Below are 22,925 nucleotides of genomic sequence, written 5' to 3' on the forward strand. Positions count from 1 at the left end.
ACATCTGCCAATGTGGTATACTGCATCCGCTGTACCCGGTGTGGCTTCGTCTACATCGGGGAAACCAAGCGGAGGCTCGGGGACCGCTTTGCAAAACACCTACGCTCAGTTCGCAATAAACAACTGCACCTCCCAGTTGCGAACCATTTCAACTCCCCCTCCCATTCCTCAGACGACATGTCCATCCTGGGCCTCCTGCAGTGCCATAACGATACCACCCAAAGGTTGCAGGAACAGCAACTCGTACTCTGCTTTGATACCATTGGGCTACAGGGTTCCCATGTGGATTTCACAAGCTTCAAAATCTCCCCTCCCCCTACCGCATCCCAAAACCAGTCCAGCTCGTCCCCGCCTCCCTAACCTGTTCTTCCTCCCACCAATCCCTTCCCCCCCTTCAAGCCACACCCCCATCTCCTACCGACTAACCTCATCCCGCCCCCCCCCCTCCCACCCCCTGACCTGTCCATCCTCCCTGGACTGACCTATCCCCTCCCTAACTCCCCACCTACACTCGCCTTTACTGGCCCCATCCCTGCCTCTTCGACCTGTTTGTTCCTCTCCACCTACCCTCTCCTCTATCCATCTTCTATCCGCCTCCCACTCTCTCCCTATTTATTTCAGAACCCCCTTCCCCTCCCCCTTTTCTGATGAAGGGCCTAGGCCCGAAACGTCAGCCTTTCAGCTCCTATGCTGCTGCTTGGCCTGCTGTGTTCATCCAACCCTGCACCTTGTTGTCTCAGCTAGGTTAATATCTGTTTTTGGGGAAATATTAGATTCTACAATAAAAGATGTAATAAGCAGAGCATTTAGAAATAATATAATCAAGCAGATTCACCATGGTTTCATGAAAAGGAAATCATGCCTGACAAATTTATTAGAGCTCTTTTGAAGAGGTAACAAGCAGAATAGATAAAGATGTATATGTAGCATATTTCGATTTCCCAAAGCTATTCAACAAGGTACCACACATGAGGCTAAGCTGATGGCATTAGCTTATTATATTAGCATAGATTCAAGATTGTTGAACTAACAGAAGAGAAGGTTGGAATAAGGAGGGTGTTTTCAGATGGCACCCTGGAACTAGTGGAGTACCATAGGAGATTAGTACTGGGATCACAATATATTAGTTACTTGGATGAAGTAAATAAATGTACTATAGTCAGGTTTATGGATGACACCGAAAAAAGCTCGGAAGGCTAGTGTTGAGGATGGCATCAAGAATCTGTAGAAGGATATAGACTGGTTGCGTGAGTGGGCAAAAACTTGGCAAATGGAATATGTTGTGGGAAAATGAGAGGTTAAGCACTTTGGCATGGAGACTAGAAGAGCTGAAATATTATTTAAATGGGGAAAGACAGCAGAAAGCTACAGCACAGAGGGATTTGGTGATCCTCGTGTATGAATCACAAAATAGCCAGGGTGCAAGTTTAGCAGGTAATAGGGAAGGCAAATGGAATGTTGGCCTTCCTTTCAAAGGGAATGGAGTATAAAAATAGGAGAATCTTGTTAAAACTGTCCAAAACAGTACTTGGCCTTCACCTAAAATACTGTTGAGGCAAAGAGTCCTATTGGATACAGCATCAACTGTTTCTTTTTGCAGATGCTGCCAGAATTGTTGAGTTTCTCCACACTCTGTTCATCCTGAGAACCTATCTAAAGAAAGGTACAGTGGATTTGGAGGCAGGCCAAAGAGATTCACGAGGTTGATTCCAGATACAGGAGGAGGAGAGGGTGGATTTAGCAGGGTCTGTACTCCTCATAGTTTAGAAGAATGAGAGATTACCTTATTGAAACATTGAAGATTTTTCCGGGGCTTGACAGGGTAGATACTGAGAGGTTGTTTTCCCCTTGGGGGGACAGTCTATGTTCAGAAGACATTAATTTCATAGTACGTACGGTATAACCTATTTAAGACAGAAATAAGGATGAAGTCCGTTTCTCTTGAGGGTAATGAGCCTGTGGAATTCTCTGTTGCAGACGGCTGTAGAGGCTGGGTTATTAAGAGTATATTTAGGGCTGGATCAGACAGATTTTTCAAAAATCTAAGGGAATTCAGGGTTATGGGGGAAAAAGCAGGAAAGTGGAGTTGAGGTGTTCAGCTCAGCCGTGATCTCAGTGAATGATAAAACTGGTTCAATTGCCTGAATGGCCTACTTCTACTCCTACTCCTATGTCTGACGTTCACTATATGATCATTGTGCAGCCCAAGTCCTTTTCCATTGTGGAGAGGCTGTATTGTGGCATTATTGCTGTGCTAAATGGAATAGACTTGGAACAGATCTAGCAACGCTAGACTGGCATTTGGCGTTTGGGCCATCATGAGCAGTGAAATTGAATTCCATCATAATCTGCACCTTCATTGCCAAGAATACCCTGTTTCAAGCCAGAGGTCAAACCTGGTTCATTGAACTGTAGGAAGCCTTGCCAGGAACAGCACCAGACATACATGAAAGTTAGGTATTTACCTGGTGAAGCTACAACAGAGGACTATTGATGCGCCCAACACCATAAGCCATAAGTGATACACAGGACTAAACAATTCTATAACCAACGGATCAGTCTAAGCTATGCAGTCTTGCTACATCCAGTCATGGCAATGATGGACAATTAGTAACTTCATGGAAGAGGATACTGTACAAATATCCCCCCCGCTGTCGATGATGAGGGAGCCCAGCTCATCTGTGTAAAATATAAGGCTGAAGCATTTGCAACAGTCTTCAACCAGGAGTGCAAAGTGGATGATTCTTCTCCTCCACCTCCTGAAATCACCAGCATTACAAATGCAAGTCTACAACCAATTTGATTCACTCTACATTACAAAAATGCTTGGCAGCACCGGTCATTGCAAAGGTTATAGGTCCTAATAAAATTCCAGCAAAAGTACTTAAGATGTGTATTCCAGAACTTGCTGCTCCTCTAGCCAATCTATTCCAGTGTAGCTACAACATGGGCAATTTTCCACATTGTCGAGTAGATGCCAAAGTGTGTCCTGTACATAAAAAGCTGGTCAAATCCAAACTGCCAATTACCATCGCATCCGTCTTCTCTGGATCATCGGTAAAGTGATGGAAGGTGTCATCAACAGTTCTTTTTTTGTTTTGCAGTATCCTGTTCATTGCTGCTCAGTTTGGGTATTGATGTAATGGCGGGAGGCAGAGGGTGATGGTTAAAGATTTGTTTTTGTTTTTGTGACAGGATGTCTGTGTCCAGTGGTGTATCATGACTCGGAACTGAGTCCCTGGCTGTTTGTAATGTACAGTACTTAGCTAGACATGAATGTTAGTTGTTTAGTCAGTAAGTTCACAGATGACAAAGATTTGTGGTGTGGTGAGGAAGAAAGCCTTAGACCACACAACTGTATAAACAGATTTGTTAAATGGACAAATAACAGTAGCAAATGGAATTTAATTCAGAAAAGTATGAGGTGATGCATAGAAGGTCTAACAGGGAAGAAAATACATGAATGATTGGACGCCCAAAGATATGGAGGATCACAGGAACCTTGGTATGCATGTCTATGGATCCTCAGACAACAGGACAACTAGATAAGGTGGTTAGGAAGGCATGTGGGATAGTTGCTTTTGTTAGTCATGATATTGAACAAAATAGTAGGGAAGTTATGATGGAGCTATAAGATGTTTGTTAGGCTACAGCTGGAGTACTATATGCAGCTCTGGTTGCCAAACTAAAGGAAGGTTGTGATTGCACTGGAGAGGATGCAGAAGAGATTCACTAGGACGTTACCAGGAAAATTTCAGTTGTGATGAGAGACTAGATAAGCAGGGTTTGTTTTCGTTAGAGCAGAGAAGGATGAAAGTGGACCTGATTGAGGTGTAAAAATTTATGATGGGCTTAGACAACATTCCCTCTATATTGCACAGCCTCTCAGCTGCTGAGAAGATCCATACATGCTGATTGGTGTGCTGATGAATGACTTGTGCTTCCAGAAGCTGCTGTTCAGAGGTCTGCACTGTGACAAACAAAAATTGCAGAAAATGTCGGGTATTGATTGGGTAGATGGGAAGAAACGTTTCCCCTCGGTAGAGCAGTCAATAACCAGGGGGAATAGATTGTTGGGTCAGGAGGTTTTCAAAGTAGTTCAGAAAAAAAATCTCACTGACTGGTAGAGGTAGGGAACACTTAACAAATATTTTGATGAGCACTTGAAATTCCATAGCAAACAAGGCCACGGGCCAAGTGCTAGGTAATAGGATTACTGTAGTTAAGTGCTTGAATACGTGCCTAGCCACAATTGACTGAATGGCCTTCTTCCATCTATAAAATGCTATTGCTCTAATCCACAGATTATCATGTCTTTATACTGGCCTCCTTAACATCATTAATTTTTTTAAAATATTCATCTTCTGTATTTGTTTAAATCGCTAAATTCTCTACCACTACAGCTTCTGTTAAACAACATTACAGTTCCCTTATGCATAAGTATATGGACTCAGCTTCAAAACTGTTTTGAGAATTCCAAGTTCTGTCTGCTTCAAAGGTAAACACCTTTCCAGAATTCTTTTTGTGATCATTATAAACTTGTAATGTTTTGAGAGCCTGGAAACACTTAGTATTTATTCAGTTGTCTTCAAAATTGAGTGTTCTGCCAGGGTGATAGCAATGAAGTGTTCTGACAATTCACAAGGCAGATAATGGAAAATGCCTTGGTTGTCTTCTGAAGACCACTGTGTTGTTAAAAAAATAAATAAATATTTGAATAAATGCAGCCATTATTGCCCAGATTCATCTTACTTATTTACATATTGAGATGTAAAACCAGACCAGCTTCAATCTCTTAGTGATCTGGCTTGGGGAAAACAATGAACGTATTCAGAGTTTTGTTGTACTTTAGTTGTGCTTCTCTTGAAATTTGCATATTTTAATTCATGTAAGTATGCCTACCTGAAAGGATATTAAATGCGGGACTTTGCTTTCAGAATCACCTGACAGTGATGTTGCCATGGATGTAGGATCATCTGAACAGCCAGATTCAGAAACTGTATATGACTGTGTAATTTGTGGACAAAGTGGCCCATCAACAGAGGAAAGACCAACAGGATTAGTGGTTCTCTTGCAGGCTTCATCAGGTATCCATTTCATAAGTTGCAAAATTTATATTGCATGTCTTGATCAATTGGCACATGTATGTATACTAAGGTGGAAGATTATTTTACAGAAGAATGGCATTTCTTATTGCAGAAGATAAATTGTCTCTCACAGCTAGCCTAAATCCAGATGGTTGCACAATTTCAGAATGCTTTCTTCCTTGAAGCTGATTTCTATTTAGTATGCCGGAGGCATTGACCTTGAAGGTCAGAAAACGAACATTATGATTCTGATTGTCACACCAGATTTCTGTGAACCTGAAAGGATCTTTATAAAGAATAGTTAAATAGATTTCTCCATATTAATGGCATCTTAAACAAATCCTCGACCTACAACCTTTACAACTCCTCTATAAAATTAAAAATTAATGCTAACGTTATATTACCCAAGTATTTTCTCTCATCTGGGAGAAGTGACATCCATGTTTTGCTCTTGCCTGCTTACATTTAATACTTCAGTTTTGCTGCCCTTTGCTATGGAAAGCAGTGAACTGGTTACTGTATCAATAGAGTTAAGTGTAAAAGAGAGGTTGTTGCTTGTATTTAGTTTAGTATAAACCGCTTCCTTACTGTAATGGTAATTTGTCAATCCATATTTTTTGTTTTTTGAGGGGCATATGGAGTGCAACTATCAGTGGAAGACCAAGTGACCACTGCTCGTCCATGCTCCTATAATGTGGATTATACATCTACATGTGAAAACCCCATATATAATCATAGATCACTTTATTTATCTAGTTTCAAAATTATTCTAGGTTGGTACCTGGAAAACTTAGTTATTGGAGAATTGTTGTTAGATATTATTGAATATTTTCTGCCGAAATTACGTCTGCTTATTTTCTTAAATTTTGTTAGAATGCTGTGGTTGATAAAATTCGTTCTAACTCTGACTTGAAGAAAATTTAAATACTGCTATTCCACTCAAAATATTTACTGCAAGAAAGTGGAAATTTATAAGATAATGCAGTGATTCATTCTTTAGCTGTAACAATGTAGAATATATGAACATATAGAATAGGAGACTCTCAAGCCTGCTGTGCCACTCAGTATGACATAGTTGATCTGTTTGTGGTTTGAACTCCATGTTCCCATCTACTCTTTGATTTCCTTACCCAACAAGAGTTTATCTGCCACTGCCTTAAAATTTTAACTTTGCCACACTCACTGCCCTCTGCCCTCTGAGTGTAAAACAAAATTCTCATCTTGTTCTGACAAGAGTGACTGCTAATTTTAGCAGGCCCACTGGTTCTGGAGTCATCCACAACTGAAGGCATCCTTGCCACATCTACCTATATCAAGAAATTGTGCAACCATCAAGGGGCTTAGACAGTCCAATCATGTAACCTCTTGCTCTTCTAAAACTCCAGTGGAAGCAAACCCAGTCTGTCCATCAACCCTCATAGGAATATTCATTCCAAATATCAAGCTCGTAAATCTCCTACTCCAATGCAATTACATCCTTTCTTAAATAAGGATACCAAAAGTATGCACTGTTTTCAAGATGTGGTTTCACCTTCTGAAGAAAGGTCCAGACCCGAAATGTCAGCTTTCCTGCTCCTCTGATGCTGCCTGGCCTGCTGTGTTCATCCAGTTCCACGCCTTGTTATCTCAAAATCCAGCATCGGCAGTTCCTACTACCTCCTTCCAAGGTATCTAGGTGTTTTCCCTGCATTTTGATGGCATACCTTTCTTCCCCTCATCTCGTTCATTGGTATAAGTTGAGGATCCAACGCTGATCCCTGTGGGACTCCACTCATCGCATCCCATCCATCAGAAGGAGATTCATTTTTGCATATTCTTTTTTTTTGGTAGTCAGTAATTCTTCTCTCCATGCTAATACGTTACACCCATGTATCGTGAGTTTTTGATTTCCACAGTAATGTCCTTTTGGAAATTCAGGTATACGGCACATGTTATTACTTCAAAGAGCTCCAATAAATTGGTTAAACGTGATTTCTTTTTGACGAGACAGCATGGTCTTGCTTTATTACCTTGAGTTAATCAAAGTGTGCAATTATAATCGCTTTAATGATTGATTCCGACAGCTTCCCCAGTGATAGCCATCAAGCTAACTGGATGATATCTTCACATTTTTCTGCCCCTTTCCATTCTTGAAAAGGAGTGTTACATTAGCTACTTTCCAGTCTGATGGAACATTTCCTGAATCTAGGGAATTTTGGGAATTAAAACCAACTACTAGCTCATCTGATGAAGGGTCTAGGCCCGAAATGTCGACTCTTCTGCTCCTCTGCTGCCTGACCTGCTGTGTTTCTCCAGCTCCACACTGTATTGACTCTGACTCCAGCTTGCTGTTCTTGCTGTCTCCGTGGGCTCCGAAACCTGTTAGTCTGTCTCTCCATCAGTTTGTTTAATACCACTTCTCTGGTAATTGTAATTTTGCCAAATTCCTGCCTCCCTTCCACATCCTTATTAACTGCCATGACTTTGAATGTTTTTGGTATCCTCTGTAGCGAAGCCAGAAATGAAATATTTGTTCGCTTCATTCACCATTTCCTTAGAATTTACGGATAACTCCCCATTCTGACCCTCCGGAGGACCAACACTCAGTACTTCTTTCATTTTTAAATATTTGTCCTTTGTACAGCTATCTGTTTTTAAATATCCTAGCTAGTTTCCTATTGTACTCTTAACTTTGTCCTCCTGATTAATATTTTAGTCATTCTCTGCCATTCTTTTATATTCTGACCAATCAACTGACCTTCCACTCATTTTTGAGCAGTTACCTGCTTTTTCTTTAAGTTGATGATTTCCTAACTACTTTGATCTGTTCCCTTCAGCGTTTTTCTTTATAGTAAGAATATGTTTATTCTAAGTATTCTGAAATATCCCCTTAAATGTTGATCACTGCACTTCATTGATCAATCTCTTGGCCTAGAATGCCAATTTACTTCAGCTAGGTCAGCTTTCATGCCTACATAGTTGCCCTTTATAGGTTTAAAATAGCAGTCTTATCCCTAATTTTCTCCCCTTCAAAATGGTTGTGAAATTCAATCCTATTGTGTTCACTAGTACCTAGGGATGTCTTTAATCTGATCATTATTTAATCTTGTCATGTTACACAATACCAAATTGAATATAAGTTGCTCTGTGGTCAACTCTAGTATGAGCTGCTTTTAAGAAACTATTTCAGAAACATGCTTTGAATGCCTTATTCCAGGTTACTATTGCCAATCTGATTTTTCTTTTATAGAACATAAAACATAGAACATAACAGCACACTACAGGCCCTTCGGCCCACGATGTTGTGCTGATCTATTATCCTACTCTAAGATCAAACTAACCTGCATACCCTACATTTTACTATCATCTATGTGCCTATCCAAGAGTCGCTTAAATATCCCTAATGTATCTGACTCTACTATCACCGCTGGCAGTGCATTCCATTCACTCACCACACTCTGTGTAAAGAACCTACCTCTGACATCTTCCCTATACCTTCCTCCAATCACCTTAAAATTATGCCCCCTCATGATAGTCCTTTCTGCCCTGGGAAAAAGTCTCTGGCTATCCAGTCTATCTATGCCTCTCATTTTGTGCACTTCTATCAAGTCACCTCTCATCCTTCTTCGCTCCAATGAGAAAAACCCTAGGTCCCTCAACCTTTCCTCCATAAGACCTGTCATCCAGTCCAGGCAGCATCCTGGTAAATCTCCTCTGCACCCTCTCTAAAGCTTCCACATCTTTCCTATAATGAGGCGACCAGAACTGAACACAATATTCCAAGTGTGGTCTAACCAGTGTTTCATAGAGCTGCAGCATAACCTTGCAGCTCTTAAACTCAATCCCCCTGCCAATGAAAGCCAACACACCATACGCCTTCTTTACAACCCTATCAACTTGGGTCACAACTTTGAGGGATCAATGGAGGTGGACCCCAAGATCCCTCTGTTCCTCCACGCTGCCAAGAATCTTGCTGTATTCTGTATTCAAATTTGACCTACCAAAATGAATCACTTCACACTTTTCCGGTTGAATTCCACCTGCCACTTCTTTACCCAGCTCTGCATCCTGTCAATGTCCCATTGCAACCTACAACAGCCCACCACGCTATCCACAACTCCACCACCCTTTGTGTCATCGGCAAACTTATTAACCCACCCTTCCACTTCCTCATCCAAGTCATTTATAAAGATCACAAAGAGCAGAGGTCCCAGAACAGATCCCTGCGGAGCACCACTGGTCACCACTAGTTTGTATGTCCAGTAAAGTCTCCCATGATTATTACCATCCTGTTATTACCAGCACCAATAGTTGTCCCACATTTGTTACTGTTAGGTGGACTATAGACCATTCACACTGGTGACTTCTTTCCCCATGTATTCTTCTTCACCCAAAGCAATTCTACATCCTGATCTCCTGAAACAAGGTCATCTCTAACTATTGCATAACTGCATCTTTGACAGTCCTACACCTCCACATTAAAATAGCTTCTATCCTACTTGACTTTGATATACCCCTCAATACTCTGGACCTTTGATATTCTGCAGCCACGTTGCCATAATAGATATCAGATTACATATTTTTTACTTCACTGTGTGCTATCAATTAGTTTGTTATGAATACCAGGCATTCAAATACAAATGTTCCCATCTTGGTGACATCTAGTCTAGGTAGTTGGTGTATTTGTAGTGTTTTTTTTGTGTGTCTCCTTTTCTGGCATTCTCAGACACTTGTTTCCCACATTACTGTTTTCCTTTCATACCTTGTCTCTATGGTCTGATATACCACATCTCTCCACAATTGCTGCTTTGCTCCCCACTATTTAGTTTATAACCCTTTCTATTTCCCTAGTTACGCAGTTCGCTAGAGTACTGGCCCAGCACGTACACTTTCCCAGCACTGGTACTAGTGGCCCACAAGCCAGAACTCCCTTCTGTTACATGAGTATATCAGCAATGATTTAATCTGTCTAATTTTAGACACCCTATGCCAATTTGTATGCAGTTTGGATAATAATATCAAGATTATAATCTTTTAACATTTTGCTTTTTAATTTAATGCCCCTCATTCCCAATAAAGAGCTTCTTTCCTATCTCTGCATATGTTGCTGGTACCTACATAGATGACAACTGATGGATTCTTCTCCTACTGCAGGTTTTTACCCAGCCTTGTGCAAATGTCCAACCCCTGCCTGGCACCAGTCTGTGTCTCTACTGCAGGGAAGGGAATCATTTCCTGCCACCTAAAATATTTAATTATGTTATTCATTTATGTATGTTGCTTTATTTTGTTAACTTTACCACCATTTTGTTAGCTATGATAAAACTTAAGGATAGTAAAGACATTCACTCCTGACCAGAGACTCCCCAGACAGCTAACTCCTTTCTTTGTAGTAAAGCAAGAACCTGTTTCAGTTAGCTCTATCTCTGACTAACTATATCATGTCCCTTCACTCACTCATTCCTCTGACCGGCTGTCTTCAATTCCTCACCTTGCCTGATCTTCCCTGGAATTGGAGATTCTTTTCCTAAAGCAAAACATATTCCCCCAGATGTTGTTATTTTAACTTGTTACCTTAACTGGTTTTCCTGTACTTTGGACCAAATTAATGTTGTTGTTATTAATTTCATATCATTGAGATTTTGGATATTGTGGATACGATAGAAAAGATTGAATTGTATGTAATGTTCTTGTTACTGGACTTCTGACATTTAAACATGCCACTTCTGACTTGTTAATTTATTGCAGTCCTTGGGCACCGTCGTAGAAGCACTGAACCCAAGAAATTGCCAACCAGTGATGAAGAGCAAATTTACCCTGAGGATACCTGTGGAACTGCACACGATGTTAGGATCACAGATTTACAGCAGTACTTCAAAGATGTGAGTGTCATATTTGTTGGAGTTAAAACCATATGCTTTCACTTTGTGAGTTAAATTTAAACACAGAATGATTGATTGTTGCATTCAATTGGAATTACCGTGTAACGTCCATAAGTTGGTCTAAATTGAGTCCAGTGTAAAGAATGGGTCTAATCTAATCCTTATTCAAGTTATCACTAGGGTGGAAAATAGTGTGGTGAATTAGCCTTCTCTTGACATATCACATTGTCTTGCACAATGGTATTGACTTAGGCCTGATGATGAGGTAATAATACATTCTGTCCTCTGTGATCCTGATGTGACATGTGGTATAGGGAGGGTAAGTATGGACTGAAATGTTCCTTTAGGTTAACATAACATTCATTTGAAAATGGGTGTTCAGATGCACATTTCTTCTTCTGATATGCTGTTCCAGCTGTAGTGAGTTAAGGAGGTGTTATCTCATTTTGTGTACTCAAGTTAACACTAAAACTGCTAAAATTTAACACCAACTGGCAATCCACTTTAGGGTTTGGCATGTAGCTGCTTTAAGGCATACATGGTGGTCTTCTGTACGTGACTGGTGATAAATCTCCCTCCCTTAACTTTATAATCTAAAACTGAAGAAACATTAGCATGTACGCTGTACAGTTCATTAGTGGATAAAGTTCAATGCAAGATCATATTACATCAGTGTAGTGGCTTTAATATTGTAAAATACCCCATTGTGCTTCACAAGAACATTATAAAGCAAAAGATGACACTGGCACGTAAGGTGATGTTTTATCAAGTGATCAAAAAATAAGAGTTAGGTTCTGAGAAGTATCTTAAATGAGAAAGTGATGTAAAGGGCTAGAGAGGTTTAAGGAGGAAAACCCAAACTTCTGGCCTAGGCAGCTAAAAGCACAACCTTAAAGTGATTCGAAAACGAGAATTAAAATCTTAAAGTCAAGGTGCTGCTTGAATAGGAGCCAATACAGATCAGTGAGAACGCAGTGGTAGGTGAACTGGATTTTGAGAGTCAGGACACAGACTGAAGAGTTTCAAATGACTTCATGTTTCTGTAGGTTAGAATGTGGGAGACCAGCCAGGAATTGCTAGGGATTATCAAGTCTAGTATTGGTAAAGGCATAAAACAGTATCAGCAGCAGATCAAGTAAGATGCATTTGAATGTGGGCTATATCAGGAAATAGAAAAAAATGTACGCATATATGATCAAAAAATCATTCTTGGGATCCAGTCTGTAAGAACATGAGACCATAAGATATAGGAGCAGAATTAGGCCATATGGCCTCTTGAGTCAGGTTTGTCAGTCGATCACGATGGACATGTTTATCAACCGCATTCTCCTGCCTTCTCCCTGTAACCCTTGATCCCCTTATCAATCATGAACCTATCTATGTCTGTCTTAAATACCCTCAATGACTTGGCCTCCACAGCCTTCTGTGGAATGAGTTCCACATATTCACTACCCTTTGGCTGAAGAAATTCCTCCTCATCTCAGTTTGAAAGGGTCGTCCTATGCCCTCGGGTTGTAGTCTCTCCTGCTAGAGGAAACATCTTCTCCATGTCCACTTTTTATCTAGACCTCTCCGATATTTTGTAGGTTTCAATCAGATTCCCCCTTCATCCTTCTAAACTCCATTGAGTACAAATCCAGAGACCTCAACTGCTCCTAAAATGACAAACCCTTCATCCCTGGGACTATTCTTGTAAACCTCTTCTGGACTCCCTCCAATGCCAGTGCATCCTTAGATATGGGATCTAAAACTGCTCAAAATTCCAAATGTGGTCTCACCAGAGCTTTGTACAGCTTCAGCAGTACATCTCTATTTTTGTATTCTAACCCTCTTGAAATGAATGTTAACGTTGCTGTTTCCTTAGTAATTGCCAACTGAACCTGCACGTTAACCTTAAGAGAATCCTGAATCAGGATTCCCAAGTTCCTTTGTGCTTTAGCTTTCCTAAGCCTTTCCCTGGTTAGAAAATAATCTACACCTTTATTCTTCCTCCCAAAGTGCATGACCTCACACTTGCCCAAATTTGTATTCCATCTGCCACTTCCTTGCCCACTCTCCTAGCCTGTCCCAAGGCCTTCCCACTTCCTGAACACTACTGCCTTTCCACCTGTATTTATGTTATCTGCAACTTTGAAACAACATCCTCGGTTCCTTTTGTCCAGATCGCTAATGTCTAATGTGAATAGTCATGGTCCCAACACGGATCCCTGCGCGAACTCCAATGGTCACTGGCTGCCATGCTGAAAGTGACCCCCTTATATGTACTCTCTGCTTTCTGCCAGTCAGCCAATCCTCTCTCCATGCCAGTACCTTGTCCCTAACACCATGGCCCTTGCCTCTATTTAGCAACTTCCATCAAAATTGAACCCAGACTGGTTATTTGAGGAGAGTTGGCAGGATGGAGTTGGTACTTAGGCAGGCTGGAGTTTGAAGTAGAAACTGAAGGTAATGGTTTTAGTCATCTTCATGTTTAATAGAATGATTTCTATTGTACAACCATTGAACTATTCTGAAAACTATTTTCTCTGGTGTTTTTTTTTAAATTGCAAGCTGGCTTTGGATTAAAATGGGCACTGATGAAAATTAAGTTCCAAGTAACTATAAATTTCTGAAGCAATGGGCAAACAACATGATTAACACACCATCAACTTTTTAACATAAAACAAACGGGAATAAAATGTTTAACTGACAGCAATGAGATTCTGATTGTATGATATAAATGACAGTCCACGATCAAGTGCTTTCTGGTGCTAAATCAATGTGCCTTCAATTGTGGATTTTTACCATGTTTTGTTTTAAGCAGAAGCACAGAATAGTCTGTAGATGGCAGCATTGTAATAGTTGTAACTTTGATGTTTTTCTATTTCGTTTGATTGGATCTTTTTATGTGCATGATACTTAAATTTGCAAGAAGTTTCATCAATTTAACTGGTAAATTCAATAAATAAGCAGTTCCATACAAAAAACGTACATGAAAAGAAATGAAATTTTTACAATTTTGTTTCCTGTAACTGTCTCCTGTATGATCTTTTTGTGATATCTATTGTAATATATGGGGAGGTGATGGCCTAGTGGTATTATCACTGGACTGTTTAATCCAGAGACCCAGATAATGTTCTGCGGACCTGGGTTCAAATCCTGCCATGGCAGATGGTGGAATTTGAATTCAGTAAATATCTGGAATTAAGAATCTAATGATGACTGAATCCATTGTTGATTGTCAGGAAATCCCATCTGGTTCACTAATGTCCTTTTTAGGGAAGGAAACTGCCATCCTTATCTGGTCTGACCTATATGTGACTCCAGATCCGCAGCAATGTTGGCTCTGAACTGCCCTCTGGGCAATTAGGGATGGGCAATAAATGCTGCCTTGCCAGTGACGCCCTATTCCTGTGAATAAATTATATATTGTCATGATAACTTTGCTTCTACAGTTCATTTATAGTTTTATTTTGTCAAAGTATAATATGAAACTTTATGCACCAAATTTTTGTTCACAATTTCTCTTTATGTAGAGTTCTTGCCTGCAGTCAGTCTCCATCGGTTGGGAGGGTGGTGTGTATGTTCAAACATGTGGACACACTTTACATATTGACTGTCATAAATCTTACATGGAATCATTGCGGGTGAGTTAACAACAGAAATGCTTCCATTAAAGTTTTTTCAGTTGTGTTGCTGCAATGTAAAAATGGTCCTTTTAAATAACAATGATATTCCTAATGTCAACAGTTTTATATTTTCCCATTTTATTCAGACAAATCCTTTTGGTAAATGATATTTCTGGCAGTATCCTTTATTGATGAAGTATTTAGGCACCATTTTGTTCTTTGGAATTTAGTTTTTTTTAAATAGTCTTTTGTTCTTTCCAAAAATACCATCAAAAATTCACCCATCTCATATGGCAATCATCTAGTGGATGACTGTACTGAAGAAATACAACTCCATATTTTAAAGAATGTTATCCACCACACTAGTATCTTGACCAGAAGCCTGCCTTCTGCAACAAAACGTTGTTTGAATCACACCATATATTTTGTCTTATTTCTTTTTGTCCGTACAAATTTGGGTACTTAAATCATAGGATTTAAACTAACTATTATGAAATAATCTGTTTCTTAGATAGAAATTCAATGAAACATTCGGAAATTCTCTTAATTTTTTAAATGAAAGATTCTGCTTTTTCAAGTCAGACAACAATTTGAGTTGTGGTACTTATCTGGGCTGTAGCACATGTACACTTGTGATTCCATTAATAATAGAATAGAATATAAAACTAAGTCAAGGAGAGGAAATTATTAATATCTGTATAATTTAAAAAGCAAGTAGTGGAGAAAATAATGGACATAATTAGCTAAATCTCCACTGAACATTTGAACATATATGAGCTGATCAGAGAGCCAGAATGGCTCAAAGGGCAAGTTACGCCTGACTAATTACAAAGCTTTTCAGGTGCTCAGTAAAAAATTAGGTAAGGAAATATGGATGTTTTACATTATGTTTTGTGTATATTGTAGATAAATATACATACATGTAATCTTCAAGAAGGAGTTTGAATAGTTCTCTGCACCTGTTTCAGGGGAGGCGATGGCCTCGTAGTATTATCGCTGGACTGTTAATCCAGAGACCCAGATAATGTTCTGGGGACTCGGGTTTGAATCCTGCCACGACAGATGGTAGAACTTGAATTCAATAAAGTCTGGAATTACGAATCTCATGATGACGATGAATCCATTGTCAATTGTTGGAAAAAACCCATCTGGTTCACCAATGCCCTTTAGGGAAGGAAACTGCCATCCTTACCTGGTCTGGCCTACATGTGACCCCAGACCCATAGCAATGTGGTTGACTCTGAACTGCCCTCTGGGCAATTAGGGATGGACAATAAACGCTGCCTAGCCAGCGACGTCCTCATCCTGTGAATGAATAAAGGGGAAAAAAAAAAGTGATTCCTGACAAAAATGAGGGATCAGAATTTGAGCTAGCCTTTTAGGTTAGATTAGTTTGGGAGGATGCAAACTGTGTGGATAAAGATTTGCTACTTTGATCAGCAAGATGTGACAGTTGGTGTTCTCCACCGATTTATTTTAGGACTTCAACTTTCCATTTTGCGTAGGTTCCTTTGGGCTGGTGGTCTAGTGTGGGGATGAGGATATTCATCTTTTTGGGTTTAACTGGAAGAGTCTATTTAAGTAAAATCTGAAGTTGATTGCATCATTGTAACTAGTTATGGGTTACATGAATATGACCAACATTACTGCAGACATTGTAGGAGCACACTAGTCCAGACCCATCATTTACAAGCTCCTGTATTCTTATCAAGTCCCCAAGACTGCATCACAGTGTGTAGTGCTTGCTGTACTCAATCAAATATTAACCCTAACAGATCCATATCTAGCATCTCCCAAGTCCTTTTCCCCTTAAAATCTATAACAATCTAATAATTAAAAATATATGTTAGCATTTACCACTACCCCCAAGTCTTTGACTTTACAGATTCAGACAATCTGCGGGTTTCGCTATTCAGGTCTGAATGCATTCTCTGCAGACTTCGAAGCATTGTATTTTGTTTGGATAGATTATTAACTTAGATTGTCTTCATGATGGTCTGAGGTCTGTGGTTCTGTCTTGAATTGAAGGTTCTTTAACCTCTTGCATTTCTTTCATGGAGAACTTTGGTGATGTACACCCATTCTAGCTTGGATCTTTTGCATATAGTTGTGTCTGTTCTGAGTGGTGTCTGTGGTGGAGTTGTCTGCAGCACATCTTGAAACTGTGTCAACAGAATTTGGTTCTCGTTCTGCCTGTGTATTTTTGCTGAGATAGGTAGGCATATTACTTCACTTTCTGATTATACATTGGGTTTTATCCTTCTCTTAATGATCAAATTATTGATTAAACCAATTTGTTTACTTGTTACCTGGAAATTCATTCTTGTTGATGTGATTGCTTTATTCTTGTTGGAAGTTTGTTTTTGAAAATGAGGGCCTTGGACATTTTGTTTGAATTTTGCTCTTCGCAATCAACTCTGGTCCTCATGGCAGACTTGAATTTGGAGGAGAGAGTTCTGCACTCTGCAGCTTGGCAGTCTGCCTCAAATCTGTTGCAGGTGCTTCCATTGTTTGTGTATCACTGTATATTCTCTCAAGTAGGGTTGAGGATTCAGCTACTGCTCGTTTGTTTACACTTCTAAAATGTTGTTGCCATTTGGAATCTGAACTTCAGTTTTGATAGTGGTGGAAAATATATCAGCTATAGTCCAGCTTTCTATCTAATTTGCAGAATGAAACAATTTTTTAAAATCCAACCTAGCATATCTCGGGAGATAACAAGGTGTAGAGCTGAATGAACACAGCAGGCCAAGCAGCATCATAGGAGCAGGAAGGCCTATTATGATGCTGCTTGGCCTGCTGTGTTCATCTAGCTCTACACCTTGTTATCTCAGATTCTCCAGCATCTGCAGTTCCTACTATCTCTGATACAATTAGATCTCAGGAGATTCTGCTTTTCATTTGGGTACCGTCATGCAGAGTCAGCAAAATTTTCAACTGGTTTTCCCTTGACCTTCTCTTGTTTAATCTCTTCCATCTTTTGAATGAGGGTGAAGTCAATACATGACTTCTATTAAAAGAGAATTTTTGTTTGTGAAGTGTATAAAAGTTTTTCAGTATTTAGTGTTCCCTATGTTAGAGAATTGTTTGTAGCGTACCTTCAAAGTTCAATGTGATGACCCCTGAACCATATAGCTAAACCTCTGTCAGCTGTAAGCAGTGTTTTTCAAGGAAGACTCTATCTGACAATACTGTGATACTTGCTGCTGTTTCTAATTTGAAATTTGAGAGATGCCCATTGATGTCAAAGTCTGCATGCCAAATTGTTTGATGTGATCATCGATTTTCCTCAGGAAAGCTTTGCACTTATCTTCTGCTGAAGACTGTTCTACCTCATTTAACTCTGTGCAAGCTGTTCTTTGATCTTTTGAGTTTCTTTGGCTGTGTCCTGCTTTAGGATGTTTTCTGAAAGTGACCTACTTTCTTACAATAATGGCATTTGACATTAAAAGCTGGGCACTATTCATGCCTGTGAAGTTTCTTTCCTGCACACGCACAACATTAGCAAGGACTTATACTGCCTGGTGTCTATCTTTCCTGCTGCATTAGCTTATCTGGTGTATCTTTTGTGCCTTAAGAAATGTCCCTTAAAAAAATTCTATGGATCTCCCATACCAAGTTTTATTCTCTCCTCTTTGGATTGATCTGTTTTACTTCTGTTTCGCTCACTGTCTGCCTTGCTTTACAATTGGGTTTTCTTTGGATTGTATTAAATCTGGCAAAGACTCATCTGTAATGCTTACAATAACCCGATCTCTTAAAAATTGTGTCTTCACGTCACCATTGTTGCATCTCTCCACGAGCTGGCAGAGATCATAAATTAAATCATCTATGAATTCACTGGCTGCTGTATTGCTTTATTGAATCTTGGACTTGTAAGAATTTATCGGTTCTGAAATAATTGTCAGAGGCTTTCAACACCTTTTTTGGAATTTATCGAATGTTTCATTTACACCCCCCCGCCCCCGATGAGCGATAACAATGTCTGTTATACTTAGAACTGTATGCAAAAATGTATTTATTTGTCGATCTCCTGTTTTAGTATTTAGGATTAGAGAGCGGGAGTGACAGACGTGAGTTTGGTGACTAGTGGGTAAGGTTATATAATCAGTTCCTGGATTATTGTTTGCAGTTGATAAGGTTGATTTTAGTTGATAAGCTTCACAATGGCAGGAGAACTCGGCCACCAGGACGATGAGGAAAGGCAGTGCAGGAATCCCCTTGGCCATTCCCTCTCAAACGAGTATACTGTATTGGAAACTGTTTAGATGGGATAGCCTCTCAAGGGAAAGCAGCAGCAGCCAGGTCAGTGGCACCACAATTGACACTGTTGTACAGCAGGAAGGGTTGAACTCTATAGCCAGGAGCACAGATAAGCGTTTCTGTGGGCAAATGAGACTTCACGATGATGTTGCCTCACTAATTCCAGGGTTAAGCATGTCTTTGAGCAGGCACATGATATTCTGAATGGGTAGGTGAGCAGTCAGAGGTCATGCTCCATATTGGTACCAGTGATATACACAGAGAGAGAGATGAGGTTCTGTAAAGGGAGGTCAAGGAAGTTGAAAAGCAGGACCTCTAGGTTCGTAATCTCAGGATTACTTCCTGCGCCATGTGCCACTAAAGCTAGGAATAGGAAGATAGTGCAGTTCAGCCACATATTTAACAAAGGAGGGAGAGTTTCAGATATGTGGATCATTGGGATGTCTTACAAGGTAGGTGGGGTGTGTACAAGAGGGCAGGTTGCACCTAAACTGGAGGGGCTCCTGCCAGGAAGGTTTGCTAATGCATTTTAGGAGCGTTGAAACTCGTATGGTAGCCACAGCAGTAGGTCAGCAAGTAAAATGACCGAGAAGTCTGAGACTAATGCCAATAAGAGGAAGAAAAGACAGGGAGTGGTTACTGAATACGGCGGGATAGGTGGTCTGAAGTGTATTTGTTTTAAATCGAGAATTGTGACAAGTAAAACAGATTAACTTAGAGCAGGGATTAATACTTGTAACTGTGATGTTGTAGCTCTTTACAGAGACTTGGTTGAGAGAGGAACAAGAATGGCAGCTTAACGTTCCGGGATGTAGATGTTTCAGGTATGTAGAGAGGCATGTGAAAGAGGTGGGGGATGTTGCATTACTGTTTAGGGGGAATATCACAGCTGTACTGAGGGAAGTCATTTTGGAGGGCTCATCTAGCAAGGCCATATACATAAAGCTCAGGAACAAGAAGAGTACAATCACTTTGGGGTTGCACTAGAGACCTTCCAACAACCCGCGGGTGATAGGGGAACAGATATGTGGACAGATTATGGAAAATGTGAAAGCAACAGTTTGTTGTGGTGTGATTTTAACTTTCGCTATATTGACTGGGACTCGATTAGTGTCAGAGGCTTCAATTGGTTGGGAGGTGGCGTTGGAGGATTGGGGGCCAGTTTGTTAGGTCTGTCAGGGAGGTGTTTTGTTTTTTTGGAAACAAAATGCACAGTCCCTTCCCTAGCTAGACTATTTACAAGACCTGGTATTGGGGAATAAGCCTTGCCAGGTGATTGAAATTTCGATGGGGAGCATTTCGGGAACAATGACCATAATTCTATAAGTTTAAGGAACTTATGGATAAGGATAAAAGTAGTTTTTGGATGAAAGTGCTAAACTGGGGGAAGACGAACTACCACATTATTAGGCTGGAACTGGGGAATGAAGACTGGGGCAGCTGTTTGAAGGGAAATCTGCATCTGGCATGAGGGAACTTTTTATAGGCCAGTTGATTAGGACAAAGCTTGTTCCTGTGAAAATGAAGGGTAAGGATGGCATGATTCAGTAACCTTGGATGACGAGAAATTGAGAGTTTAAAAGGAGGCATACATAAGGTTTAGGACACTGAGGACAGAATGAGTCCTCTAAGAATACAAAGATAGTAGGAAAGAACTTAAACAAGGAATTAGAAGAGCTAAAAGGGACCATGAAATATCTTTGGCAAGAGGGTAGCTAGGGAAAGGGTAGGTTCCCTCAAGGTTAAAAGTGGGAATTTACGCATGGAAGAGGAAGTGGGTGAAATCCTTAATGAATGGGAGACCTCGTGCAGGAGGGAAATATACAGTGTATGGTAGAACCCTTAGTAATATCAGCATACAGAAGGATCTAGTGTACAGGCCCATAGTTCCCTGAATGTGGATAAGGTGGTCAAGGAGGCATGTGGCATGCTTGCCTTTGTCGGTCAGGGCATAGTGTATAAACATTGGCAGGTCACATTGCAGCTGAATAGAACTTCGGTTGGGCCACATTTGAAATATTGTGTATTGTTCTGGTTCCCACACTACCAGAAGGATGTGGATGCTTTGGAGAGGTTACAGAAACAGTTTACTAGGATGTTGTCTGGTTTTGAGGTTCTTCAAACCTCATCCACCTTTTGGTTTAGTTAAATGAGTTTTTTGTTGATTTAAACATTATGAAGTTTGTTACATTACTGCAAATATTTGCAGGTTACAGGAACATAACCTGCATTAGTATTGTTACGATTGGGAGTGAAAGATTACGCTAGTAGATAGATGAGTCCCTGGGTCCTGATGGGATCTACCGATCTACCCCAGAATATGGAGGGAGGCAAGAGAACAAATTGCTGAAGCATTGAAAGACATCTTTTGTATCCTCTTTGGCCACAGGTGAGGCCCCAAAGGACTGGAGAATAGCCAATGTTGTCCTGTTGTTTAAGAAGGGTTGCAGAGATAATCCTGGAAATTACAGGAAAAGGTTCTCAGGAACAAGATCTGTATGCATTTAGAAGCAAATGGACTTATTAGGATACACAGCATCATCTTGTGCTGGTGAGGTTTTGCCTCAGTAACTTGATTGAGGGAAAAGTGGTTGATGTTGTCTATATGGGCTTCAGTAAAGCCTTTGACAAGGTCCCTTGTGGCAGACTGGTACAAAAAGTGAAGTCAGATGGTATTAGGGGTGAGCTGGCAAGATGGATACAGAACTGGCTTAGTTATAGGAGACAGAGGGTAGCGGTGGAAGGATGCTTTTTGGAATGGAGAGTTGTGACCAGTGGTGTTCCACAGGGATCAGTGGTGGGACCTCTACTGTTTGTGATCTACATAAGTGATTTGGAGGAAAACGTAACTGGGCTATTTAGTAAGTTTGCGGAAGATGCAAAGATTGGTGGAGTTGCAGATAGTGAGGAGGATTAGTGGAGGATACAACAGGATAGAGATCATTTGGAGGTATGGGCAGAAAGATGGCAGATGGAGTTTAATCTGGACAAATGTGAGGTGGTGCATTTGCATTTTTGGAAGGTCAACTACAGGTGGAAGTTATACAGTGAATGGCAGAACTCAAGAGCATTGATACACATCTGTGTGCAAGTCCACAAAATCACTGAAGGTGGCAGCGCAGGTAGATAAGGTATTAAAAAGGCTTATGGCATGCTTGCCTTCATTGGAAGGGGCATTGAGTATAAGGATAGACAAGTTATGGTGCATCTTGATAGAACTTTTGTTAGGCCACACTTGGAATATTGTGTACAGCTCTGGTCACTGCTTCCAGAAGGATGTGGATGCTTTGGAGATGGTACAGAAAAGCTCACCAGAATATTGCCTGGTATGGGAGATTAAGCTATGAAGAAAGGTTGGCTAGACTGCTAGACTGGGTTTGTTTTCACTGGAATACAGGAGGTTGAGGGGTGACCTGATAGAAGTTTAAAAGATTGAATGGCATGGATGGAGTAGAAAGTATGAAGCTTTTTCCCCAGGGTGGAGGGGTCAATTACTTGGGAAGACAGGTTCAAGGTGTGAGGCACATTTCTTTCATACAAAGCATGGCGAGTACCTGAAACATGTTGCCAGAGAAGGTTGTGGAAGCAGACACAAGAAGCATCTACATGAATAGAGGACATTAGTCCTGTAAGTAAAGACAGTTTTAATGTGGAAGGGTAAAATGTGTCACAGGGTTGGAGGGCCAATGGACCTGTTCCTGTGCTGTATTGTTCTTCTAGTAATCAAGCCCCTCTAGTCTATGAGTCACACCCTTAGTGTAAATGTTTGGATTTAATCACCAATATATTCTGTCCTTCAAGTTAATGGTGTGGCATTATTGATGATCTTTGATTATTTCATCCATAATATTGCAAATCTGTAGCTTGTCATCTTGTCATAAGTAGCTTCCCAATTCCTTGTCACACTTGGCATTGACTGTCTGTTTGAAGACAACTTCCTTACAGAAGAGTTTAAGGGAGCCAGTTATCAAGTAGTTGTTTTAACCAGAGGTAGTAGGAACTGCAGAATCGGAGACAACTAGGTGCAGAGCTGGATGAACACAGTAGGCCAAGCAGCATCACAGGAGCAGAAAGGCTGACGTTTCAGGCCTAGACCCTTCATCAGA

At 40.4% G+C, this 22,925-nt stretch overlaps 1 protein-coding gene across 1 annotated transcript in view; it reads left to right on the top strand.

The window, feature by feature from the left end:
• Positions 1-22,925, top strand: part of ubr3 (ubiquitin protein ligase E3 component n-recognin 3) — a 331,038-nt gene that overhangs the window by 191,361 nt on the left and 116,752 nt on the right. The window contains exons 22-24 of the mRNA XM_048599210.1: positions 4,938-5,087; positions 10,815-10,948; positions 14,464-14,574. Coding sequence (XP_048455167.1) covers positions 4,938-5,087; positions 10,815-10,948; positions 14,464-14,574 — 395 coding nt within the window. The remainder of the gene's footprint in view (positions 1-4,937; positions 5,088-10,814; positions 10,949-14,463; positions 14,575-22,925) is intronic.

This window comes from Rhincodon typus, chromosome 7, assembly GCF_021869965.1.
Source record: "Rhincodon typus isolate 14 chromosome 7, sRhiTyp1.1, whole genome shotgun sequence".
Taxonomy (NCBI): Eukaryota; Metazoa; Chordata; class Chondrichthyes; order Orectolobiformes; family Rhincodontidae; genus Rhincodon; species Rhincodon typus.